The sequence below is a fragment of the Neoarius graeffei genome, chromosome 7, assembly GCF_027579695.1.
Source record: "Neoarius graeffei isolate fNeoGra1 chromosome 7, fNeoGra1.pri, whole genome shotgun sequence".
Lineage (NCBI taxonomy): Eukaryota > Metazoa > Chordata > Actinopteri > Siluriformes > Ariidae > Neoarius > Neoarius graeffei.
Genome location: NC_083575.1, coordinates 5,546,991 through 5,558,581, shown reverse-complemented (window position 1 = coordinate 5,558,581; position 11,591 = coordinate 5,546,991). Strand labels below are relative to the sequence as shown.

The 11,591-nt window shown below is 40.5% G+C and overlaps 1 protein-coding gene across 2 annotated transcripts in view; it reads right to left on the bottom strand.

Annotated features, from left to right (window-relative positions):
* Nucleotides 1-5,306: 5,306 nt before the first annotated feature.
* dcdc2b (doublecortin domain containing 2B) overlaps nucleotides 5,307-11,591 on the bottom strand; it is a 32,130-nt gene continuing 25,845 nt past the window's right edge. For both annotated transcript variants that reach the window (XM_060925213.1, XM_060925214.1), the window contains exons 12-14: nucleotides 11,075-11,146; nucleotides 10,778-10,993; nucleotides 5,307-7,375 (exon numbers count right to left, since the gene is read on the bottom strand). In XM_060925213.1, coding sequence (XP_060781196.1) covers nucleotides 7,292-7,375; nucleotides 10,778-10,993; nucleotides 11,075-11,146 — 372 coding nt within the window. In that variant the 3' untranslated portion in view covers nucleotides 5,307-7,291. The remainder of the gene's footprint in view (nucleotides 7,376-10,777; nucleotides 10,994-11,074; nucleotides 11,147-11,591) is intronic.

The window sequence follows — 11,591 nt, the reverse complement described above, 5'->3', positions numbered from 1 at the left end:
TTGGGACAAAGTACAAATTGTAAATAAAAACGGAATGCAATGATGTGGAAGTTTCAAAATTCCATATTTTATTCAGAATAGAACATAGATGACATATCAAACGTTTAAACTGAGAAAATGTATCATTTAAAGAGAAAAATTAGGTGATTTTAAATTTCATGACAACAACACATCTCAAAAAAGTTGGGACAAGGCCATGTTTCCCACTGTGAGACATCCCCTTTTCTCTTTACAACAGTCTGTAAATGTCTGGGGACTGAGGAGACAAGTTGCTCAAGTTTAGGGATAGGAATGTTAACCCGTTCTTGTCTAATGTAGGATTCTAGTTGCTCAACTGTCTTAGGTCTTTTTTGTCGTATTTTCCGTTTTATGATGCACCAAATGTTTTCTATGGGTGAAAGATCTGGACTGCAGGCTGGCCAGTTCAGTACCCGGACCCTTCTTCTACGCAGCCATGATGCTGTAATTGATGCAGTATGTGGTTTGGCATTGTCATGTTGGAAAATGCAAGGTCTTCCCTGAAAGAGACGTTGTCTGGATGGGAGCATATGTTGCTCTAGAACCTGGATATACCTTTCAGCATTGATGGTGTCTTTCCAGATGTGTAAGCTGCCCATGCCACACGCACTAATGCAACCCCATACCATCAGAGATGCAGGCTTCTGAACTGAGCACTGATAACAACTCGGGTCGTCCTTCTCCTCTTTAGTCCGAATGACACGGCGTCCCTGATTTCCATAAAGAACTTCAAATTTTGATTCGTCTGACCACAGAACAGTTTTCCACTTTGCCACAGTCCATTTTAAATGAGCCTTGGCCCAGAGAAGACGTCTGCGCTTCTGGATCGTGTTTAGATACGGCTTCTTCTTTGAACTGCAGAGTTTTAGCTGGCAACGGCGGATGGCACGGTGAATTGTGTTCACAGATAATGTTCTCTGGAAATATTCCTGAGCCCATTTTGTGATTTCTAATACAGAAGCATGCCTGTATGTGATGCAGTGCCGTCTAAGGGCCCGAAGATCACGGGCACCCAGTATGGTTTTCCGGCCTTGACCCTTACGCACAGAGATTCTTCCAGATTCTCTGAATCTTTTGATGATGATATGCACTGTAGATGATGATATGTTCAAACTCTTTGTAATTTTACACTGTCGAACTCCTTTCTGATATTGCTCCACTATTTGTCGGCGCAGAATTAGGGGGATTGCTGATCCTCTTCCCATCTTTACTTCTGAGAGCCGCTGCCATTCCAAGATGCTCTTTTTATACCCGGTCATGTTAATGACCTATTGCCAGTTGACCTAATGAGTTGCAATTTGGTCCTCCAGCTGTTCCTTTTTTGTACCTTTAACTTTTCCAGCCTCTTATTGCCCCGTCCCAACTTTTCTGAGATGTGTTGCTGTCATGAAATTTCAAAATGTCTCACTTTCGACATTTGATATGTTGTCTATGTTCAATTGTGAATACAATATCAGTTTTTGAGATTTGTAAATTATTGCATTCCGTTTTTATTTACAATTTGTACTTTGTCCCAACTTTTTTGGAATCGGGGTTGTACGTATCTAACACAGAAGCTGCACCTTCATCACTCATTCCAGCACGGACTCTTGGTCTTTGTCTTTCCTGCAATCAAGATGACCTCAGTGTATGTTGTGAGATTCAGCCAAACTACTGTTCGCTTGCTGTGTGTATAGATGACTGTTCAATATACTGTAACTTCTCCTGCCTGGAAACTGTCCATGAAGGACTTCTTGTAACAACAATGAGTCATCAGGACATCCTGAGGACGAACTGTGATCATATCCTAGTTGAACAAATTATGCCCGTCTGTGTACAATATTATAACGGCCTTCCACAGATGGCTGTTGATGTCCAGGAGAACTCCATTCGAGTGGAGAAATCTGTTCAAGCTGAAAACACTCAGATCAGTGACCCAGATTTACTCCTCGACATCGACCATTGATAACGATAATATTCACTTTTCTTTTAAATTGCGAAATTGAAAATAGCTCAGTCAGAGACGGTTTTATGCCCGATGGTTTTCAGAAGGTTTGTTGAACAGGGTTACGGCTTTCATCAAAAAGGATCCCTGTGATCCTGCTCTGAACACAAGTCCAAACTGCACTGATGTTTATTTCAGAACACAGTGGTGTGATTAGATGTACCGTCTCTGCATCCAGAACCCCCCCACACACACACAAAACCTGGATGATCGAACCAAAGAGGTGATCTTTTATGTTGGCATTTTTTCTGTAACAAGATCCAGCTTTTAAATTGATTCCCAGCTGGATGCTTTTTATTCCCCCCTAAAGACTCGCTGTGACTGGTTTTTCAGCAGAATGATAGAATCACAGGATGTTTTTCACTTTGAGCACAATTACACACCTTTTCTGGTAAAGTTCATGGAACAAAATGAATAAAAGGCTGATCTGAAGGACGAAGTTAATGAGAACTGTTTCCCTGAAATTAACTTTTTTTTTTTTTTGTGGTGAGCGCTGGATGAGGATAATGACCTGCAGCAGGACCCCTCCCTCCCAACGGCTCCTATTACAGAGCATTTGGACCTGAACAAACAGTTAAAGGAATCATATTTAAGTCTTTACATTAAAGAACAATAATGCGAACAAGTTTTACAGTAGAGCTGTTTTTTTTTTTTAAATCCAAGTTGGATCAAAGTCACCGATCCCATGTACTCAGGGAACGCAGTTTCAGCAGGAGAGCTGGTCGTGTTCTATTCGGGCAGAGGACAAAGTCCAGAAACAAATCCTCAAAAGGGCTTAAGTTTTTCCGATCCCCCCCTCCCTGAGGTCTATCTGCTGGACTCGGGTCTCTCTTGCAAAAGAAATCTTCATCTCAGTTAAACGACCTGATTAAATAAAGGTTGTATATAAATGAGGGAATAACGTGGAGGACAGTTTATCCCTCCAGTACAGTTCTACAGACTTGGCAAGGAGCACTGAAGATATTCTGGAGACTCATGGCGGCCTCACGATGAAGACACTTCATTTTGGTTTTAATTTGCCACCCATCTGTACCGCAGCCTCTCGTACCTTATCGCTCGATTCTGTAAGTTGTAATTCATTCACCTTTCTACTTTCAACACGCTGTCCCTGCTGAGTTCCAAAGACAAGAAATTATTTCAAAATAAAACTACTTTGTAGCTCTCAGTCCCATTTCTGGTGGTATCTAAGCGATACCTATACATGCATCAACAGTCCACACATATATCACCATACAATACGAATGGGTGAACTTACAAATGTCCAAATAATCCATCAGCATAATTACTTAAACAAAACATACAATTTCTCCATAATTTAGCTGCACAGATTCATACACATACCACCTTTCAAGGACCTCTTAGATACACACAACACACAAAACGTACATCCGCATATGCAACCCCTACTATAGTATGGAATATGAGGGTATTCCTCCAGTAATACTGTTTATTAGACAAAGTTCTGTCAGCATTATCCCATTATCTCATGCATTAACTATGAACAGACAAAATTACCATAAATATGCTGTTTAATTTTTTTTTCCAAACGTTGGGGGTGCCAGTGTATATGGAGTTTGAAATTTGCTCTAGACTCAAGATTGACTCAAAAACTTGTAACCATGTTCTCGCATTGATGTTGGCTGTGTTCTTCCAGTTTACTGCTATTACTTTCTTTGCACTCATTAATCCTATGGATATTGCTTTCTTCTTAAAGGGTGGCCATTGCATATTGTCCATGTAGTTAAAAATGCATAGCATGGGGTCTATGTTAATCTTCTCATTAGTAATTTTTGAATATAACTTTTCCCCAGCATTCCCATATCATGTGGAAGTAAGTTCCTTTACCAATATTGCAATGCCAACATATATCTTTATTTTGTGGGCCCATGAGAGCAAGTTTTTTGGGAGTGTAATATATTCTGTTAATGAACTTATAGTTTATAGTTTTATTACGTGCAGAATTTTATATGTTGTGCATTTTCTGCCAGATAGATTTCCAACTGTCTGGTTCTATGTTTATCTGTAAGTCTTTCTCCCAAATCTTTTCCAATGTTACAATAGCAGAGGTTTCAGAGTTGTTTATCATCTTATAAATTTTACTAATCAGGTGTGTGCCCCTTTTCATTATGTCCATTAGGTGTTTTTCTATATTGGATATTTTTGGGGGTTCTCCATGTTGTCCAAAGATTTTTGTAAGTTGTGATCTAATCTGAAGATATAACCAGAAATCTTTATTTGTTAGTGCATACTTCATTCTCAGCTGTTCAAAGGATATTAGAATGCCATCAAAGAAAAAGTTTCCCAGTAAACAAAGCCCCCTTCTTTCCCACTCCTTGTTTTGCATTGGTTTCTTATCTAACCTTTTTTTTTTTCTTTGATTGACCAAAGACTTAACTGAAGAAATCTGTATATATAGTGTGTTACCCCCAAGCAGAGAAAACTTAATTTAAAAAAAAAAAGAAATGGACATTTTCAGGTTCTCTTATCGTTCCCATGTTGATGGATGACTAAGGGAATTTGACCTCTGTCACCTCATATTTATACCCCAGTTAATCAGGAAGTCTTGGATTACAGCGAGAAAGTTCCTACACACCCCAATTTGTTCTTCTCTAAATAAATCTATTTCAATTAAAAAATAAATAAATAAAACTACTTTCACGAATGAATGTGTTATAGTGGAGTGATTCAGAGATGAAAATGAGACATGAACCATTTTATAGATCGAATTGATTTATAATTCTAATTAGAAAGTCCAGGAGCTTATTTCTTCTTGCTGTAATGAGTTTTCACCCCCCCAGTATAATGGTACAGGAAACACCGTTATTCCTGAAACGACCCAAATGTAAACACACAGCTAGAATGCAATCCATAAAGAATAAAACAAACTGCGATCGTACAGTAATTAAACGACAGGGTGGTGCGATGAAGTGCAGTTACTGTTACCATGCTGCACTGAAGTTGATTACGTTCCTACAACAGCATGTCATGTTTTATTCCTCTTATACCCCAGGAAATACCACTGATTAATGAATTAATTAAAGAATGACAGTCATTCTCTCACCAGCCAAACTTTTTCCCTCTGGAAACCAATCAGAACTGAGAATTGCAAACTCTGACTGTGCTGCACTGATCAACAGCTCTGATCCATTCTTTGTGTAAGACTTTCAAATAAATTACCGTCGATAGTGTACTATAAATGTGTAATTTAAAAAAAAAAAATTATTCTTCATTGGAACAATTCACTGAACTACTTTCCGTGTTAGGAATGACGTATTATTCACACCTTAAAACAAACTGAACCGGATTTCTGTTGAGTTTTTGCTGGTTTATTGTTAATGCTATAGGACGTGAATATTAATACACATGAAATACATCATCATCAAATTTTCACATTTATCTCCAAGTGCAAGAAAATACAATCCCAATTTTTCTAAATTAGTTTGGGAATCCCATGAAAATCTGTCCGCACAAGTTCACGTTAACCCCTTAAACTCCTCCCAGGAGCTGTTAGTGTGTCTTGACTCATTCTCACTCACTCAGAGCGATGGAGCTTTAATATCACGCTCGCTGCAGTTATAGAAGACGACGCTGTGGAACGTAAAAGATTAAACTCAGCTCATGTGAGTGTTTCTGTTTCACGCTGTAGATTTTCACAGTGATTCTGTTCCAGGTTCAGGATGAAGCAGATTCAGAAGAATTTTCATGAAGACTAAAAGCTCTAACTCGCCCTCCTCCAGACTCCACGTCGACAGGATCTCTGTCACCTGAACATTTCTACTGATTCATCATGAATCTAGCACAAACAGCGCAATAACACAGTGAGCATCAGGCTGAAAGTCAGTGCAGTTTGCAATTCGGGGTGAATGAAGGGCGACCAACTTGGTATGATGAACTGTAGTAGGTTAAAGTCAGCATCTTTTATGGCCATGATTGTGTTTATATATCTATTAACATGTCCATGTTTAATGAATAATGAACTTTTTTTATATCCATGGTTTTGCAGTTGAACAATCATCAGTGTTGAAATCTTGGTGATAAAATGGCTGTTTTTTGCAAACTTCATATTTGATCAACAGCAACACATTTCTCGAGCCAGTTCAGCATTTAAAAAAATGTTGGATTTATTTCAAAATAACTTTGAGGTTATTTTGGCCTTTCTTTTACAGGGTGCTAATAATGTGAGTTAACTCTTCTAATCAACAACCATACTTTTCTTTTCAACAATTTTTTTTTTTAAACACATGGACAAATAAAATTAACTCGGCACCCAAGAGCCTTCCTTTTAAAAAAATATTTGTTTATGCAAAGAATTTTTTTGGATGTATTTTGGAGTGTCACGAATTTTGCCCCATTTTTGAGAGAAAATACTTTTAATTTTGAAAAGTAAGTTCCTGTTTTGTTAAGAAAACCTATTTTCACTGACAGTTATTTTTGTGGGCGAGGGCCCTTCTGTGTGGAGTTTGCATGTTCTCCCCGTGTCCGCGTGGGTTTCCTCCGGGTGCTCCGGTTTATGCAGTTAACTGCGGTTAACTGGTGACACTAAATTGACCGTAGGTGTGAATGTGAGTGTGAATGGTTGTCTGTGTCTATGTGTCAGCCCTGTGATGACCTGGCGACTTGTCCAGGGTGTACCCCGCCTTTCGCCCGTAGTCAGCTGGGATAGGCTCCAGCTCGCCTGCGACCCTGTAGAACAGGATAAAGCGACTAGAGATAACAAGAGGAGTTATTTTTGTGCGTTCTCTTAAAGGGTGCCAATAATTTTGGAGTTGAGTATTCTAATTGGATACCCCTTAGTAATTTTGCCAGGTTTGTGAGAGAAACCTTTTATGAATGGTTGTATCAGAGAAAAGGTAAGTAATTTGGCAGCAATTATTTCCTGACGGGGTGCCAATACTTTTGGAGCACACGTTCTTCTGATCAGCATTTTTACCTCATATTTCGTAACCAAGAGTGAATAGTTACAGGAGCTGTGATAGTCGTTTGTCTCCTGTGTCAGAGACGCTGACCTCATGGCGCAGCGTATCGGCTCACAGCGTCGCGTTCGTGTCTGTTCTCTCGTCACGGGTCAAAGACATTCACAGGCGAATAAACTTCACGAACAGGAAAGTCGACATGACGTAGCTGGAAGAGAACAGTCTGGAGATTGGATTACGAACCGGTTCCGTATGAGGAACAGTCTGGAGAACATTGCTCAGGAGACGATTAAGGTTCGAGCTCGACTTTATGCACTATGTTTATACATAAACAATATTTATGGTTGTATGGGATGACGTGTACTTTCTTTCTACGTCACTCTCTCTGTTGTGAGGATGAGGAGAGAGGACGGGCGTGGTCCTGCATCTGCAGCTCGTCAGCTTCCTGAGAACGTCCATCCTGAAAGGAAATGCACGCACAGGGTCAGTACAGGTGACTGAATTTCTGTCAGTCTTTGAAAAAGTGAATGAGGATAATCCAAACATGTTTATACTTTAACACACTGATTCCCAACCACTGTGCCGCGGCACATTAGTGTGCCATGATAGATCATCAGGTGTACTATGGGAAATTATCCAATTTCACTTAATTGGTCCGAAAATTATTTATTTATTGGAAATAATTTGTCTGAGTTTGTCTATGCCAGCGACATACAGTGACAGACAGAACAATTAAATACTCTTCCACTAGATGGTAGCAGGTAGCTAATTAAAGCCTAGGTCACAACCGGACGTGCAATTTTTTGGCCGTGCGATTTTTGGCGTTTCCCAAATCGCTGCGTTTTTTTTGTTCGTGGAGAAAGACGCACGTTGGCCGTAAGTTTGTCTTGCAACCTGAAAAAAATGTAAGCGCCCGTAGAGTTTGTTTGACATGACAAAGAACCTCTGCGGCCAGTCTATGGCTCGAAAATCAGCACGTCACACGCGCGCCCTCCGTGCGTTTCTTGCACGTAGACCGGCCGTAGGAGCACGTACAGCCGGTTGTGACCAAGGCTTTACCTGTGCATCTACCTGTTGCCATTCAAATAATATAATTAGTAATGCTTCAGGGGTGACAGCGATGGATAAATATTTGAAAAAGTGCACAATCCGAACTGGGTCCTGGGGAAAATTCTGACCCAGATGAAGGCCCGAGTGTGAGTAGTGGTCAAAAAAAAGGTGAGCTCAAGACAATACAATGAAAGTTATCTTTCCTTTGGATTTACTTTTACTGGGGAACCAACCGAGCTGACTCCAGTATGCTTGGTGTGTGGGGGAAAAGCTGTCCAACAGTGCAGGAGCAGGAGGAAATAACTGGACTGAGACAAAATCGTGGTTTTAAGCTGAGCTTTGCTAAGCTGAGCTTTGCTGATCTACCTTTGGACAGTTTTTGGCTGACTGCTGCCAAGGAGTTCCCCATTCAAATAACTGACAGGGGGACTGAAATTTCATCTGTGCTGTATGTCGAGCATGTATAGCATATTTGACAATAAATTTGACTTGACTTGAAGCAGAACTCTTTCAGCTCTGCTCCCATTTTCCACAACCTATCTACGCGAGCTGGGCTTTTCAAGCATGACTGCTATAAAAACTAAAAAAAAAAGAGAGACTCCGAGCTGTTGAGGAAGATCTTCGTGTATGTCTTTCTTAAATTCCTGCGAGTATATCAGCTTTGTGTTCAACTAAACAGGCCCAGGTTTCACAATGAGTGAGTAAATTGAGACTAGGGTGACATTTTTGTTTGGTGGTGTGCCGTGGGATTTTTCTGATGTAAAATATGTGCCGTGGCTCAAGAAAGGTTAGGAAACACTGCTTTAACATGTCTGTTAAAGCAAAAAAAAAAAAAAAAAAGTATGAACTGAACCCTTGTGGTCAGCGAAACAGCTGACATTGTTTTAAAAGGTGCAGTCTGCAATTTTTCAGTGTTCCTTAAACTAAAAAAAAAAACCCTGAGTCGTAATATTATTATACAGTAGATTCCTTTAATTTCTGTATTTTGGACTTGTTTGTTTGTCTGTTTTTGGGGGGTTGTAAATAAACTCTGCCCCACTCCATCAGGTGTAACCAGTAGGGTGCATCAGTTGCCCCCTAAAAATGAAAAGTTCCTCCGATCATGATGCATTCTTGTTTTTATGTTCCTTTTGGTAAGAAAACACACTGGGTGAAATATTTTGACAAAATTCAAAAGTTTAATGGTGGCACCAGGAGCTCAAAGTTATGGAGAAACCTGCTATTTTATGACTTTTATGACAAAATTTCAATCACTTTTCATGAAACATTATGGCGCCTTATAGAGTATACCAAATATCTTAGATACACATTTTTAGTCCATATTCTAAATCTATTATCAAGCACAGTTTGAGTTTTAGCTGTTCATTGAATCATTGTTCAATTACTTTTAAACAATACAAATGTATTATGAATCACATTAATGCTTCTCAATCCCTTGCAAAGGTTCTTAACATGATCTCTGGCTCACAAGAAATCAATAAATGGAGTCCAACATTGTGATTCAAACCTTACGCGAAAACATACAATAAGCGTTTTTTGGCAAAAAATGAACCTCATGGTGCCACCATTAGACTTTTGAATATGGTCAAAAATTTTACAGGATGTCTTTATTGGTGAAAAGGAACACCCGAACAAAAATGCATCAGATTTTATGAAAGTGAGAGCAACTGATGCACCCTAGTAACCAATCTGATCTCTTTTTTCCTCCTTAAACAGAAACTCATGAGAACAGTAGGGGTTTCAGAAGGGAGGGTGGAACTTTTCTTTGGGAGTGGGCGTGTCTTCCTTCCAAATGCAAAAAAATTAAATTAAAAAAAAAAAATTCACACACTGCATGTTTAATTTTTTTTAAATAGCTTCCAGTTTGGATTCCATGAGTGCTTCAGGTATCATGTTTTTATTCTGATATTTTATTTAAGTTGTCGGGCAGCATGGTGGTGTAGTGAATAGCGCTGTCGCCTCACAGCAAGAAGGTCCGGGTTCGAGCCCCGTGGCCGGCGAGGGTCTTTCTGTGTGGAGTTTGCATGTTCTCCCCGTGTCCGCGTGGGTTTCCTCCGGGTGCTCCGGTTTCCCCCACAGTCCAAAGACATGCAGGTTAGGTTAACTGGTGACTCTAAATTGAGCGTAGGTGTGAATGTGAGTGTGAATGGTTGTCTGTGTCTATGTGTCAGCCCTGTGATGACCTGGCGACTTGTCCAGGGTGTACCCCGCCTTTCGCCCGTAGTCAGCTGGGATAGGCTCCAGCTCGCCTGCGACCCTGTAGAAGGATAAAGCGGCTACAGATAATGAGAGGAGATGTTTCGTTTTGGTTTTCATGACTCTAAACTGAACGTTACTGATTTTTTTTTCTTTGTTGTTGATGTTCAGATTGCTGGTTCAGTGGGTCTTGCACAGTAACGCTGTCCTCTCTGACCATGACGCCAACACACTCTGCTGCTTCAAGCTTTTTGGAAAATTGGCATGTGACAGCCTCGTAATCTGCCTTGAGAAATAAATAATTCAACTTTAATCCTTTGCTGTCATTGACTTCATTCCTGACGAGCCTCTGTGTCTTGAAATGAAGTGGGCGTGGCTTAAAACACTAATAAAATTAGCTCAAATTCAGCCTACTTTTAAGGAAAATAACTGATCTTTTTTTTTTTTTTCAGTTTTAAGATCAGTGCTGAAATCTATTTGAGTTGGTTTTAGTTTCTGTTCATGGAAATATATTTCACCAGCTCCATTTTCCTCCTTGACCTCCTCGAATCATTCCAGACAACACACGGATTTAAATTTCAGCCCTTCTGTAATTACTGCATTTGTCTCCACCCACTTTATCATCTTGTCCTCTTTCCTGTTTCAGGTCTTCACCGAGGACGTCCTCGTCGTGCACTTCCACCTCCCCGTTCAGAGGAGAGCTCTGTCTCAGTAACGAGCTCTCTCCATCAGACAGTCCGGACTCCTTCACGGTTTGCTCTCTGTCGCTAGGAGACGGACCGGAGTGCACGGAAGAGGTCATGCGCTCATCAGGTGCTCCTGTCTGAGTGAGCTAGAGGACGAGTCATCAGTGAGGCTAATTAGAACAGAAGATTGAGCTCTATAATGAATGTCACATCTCTCTCACACACACCTGATGCATGTGATTTGTCGTTTCTGGTTGGCTCTGCTCAAGTTCCTCGTCCTGAACGACTTCAGCGACTCTCTGGAAAATAAGACAATCAGATGATCTGCTATGAGAATCTATAAACTTGTACAGTGAGGTTTCTGATGCATAATCTGCCAGACTGAGAGAATTTCATTTTTATAAACTAGACAGCAATGAATGAATGTGTTTTTGGTTTTACTTGTAAGTGCCGTAATTAAACTTTTTTTTTCTTTAGAAATTAAGTAGGCGGCACGGTGGTGTAGTGGTTAGCGCTGTCGCCTCACAGCAAGAAGGTCTGGGTTCGAGCCCCGTGGCCGGCGAGGGCCTTTCTGTGCGGAGTTTGCATGTTCTCCCCGTGTCCGCATGGGTTTCCTCCGGGTGCTCCGGTTTCCCCCACAGTCCAAAGACATGCAGGTTAGGTTAACTGGTGACTCTAAATTGAGCGTAGGTGTGAATGTGAGTGTGAATGGTTGTCTGTGTCTATGTGTCAGCCCTGTGATGA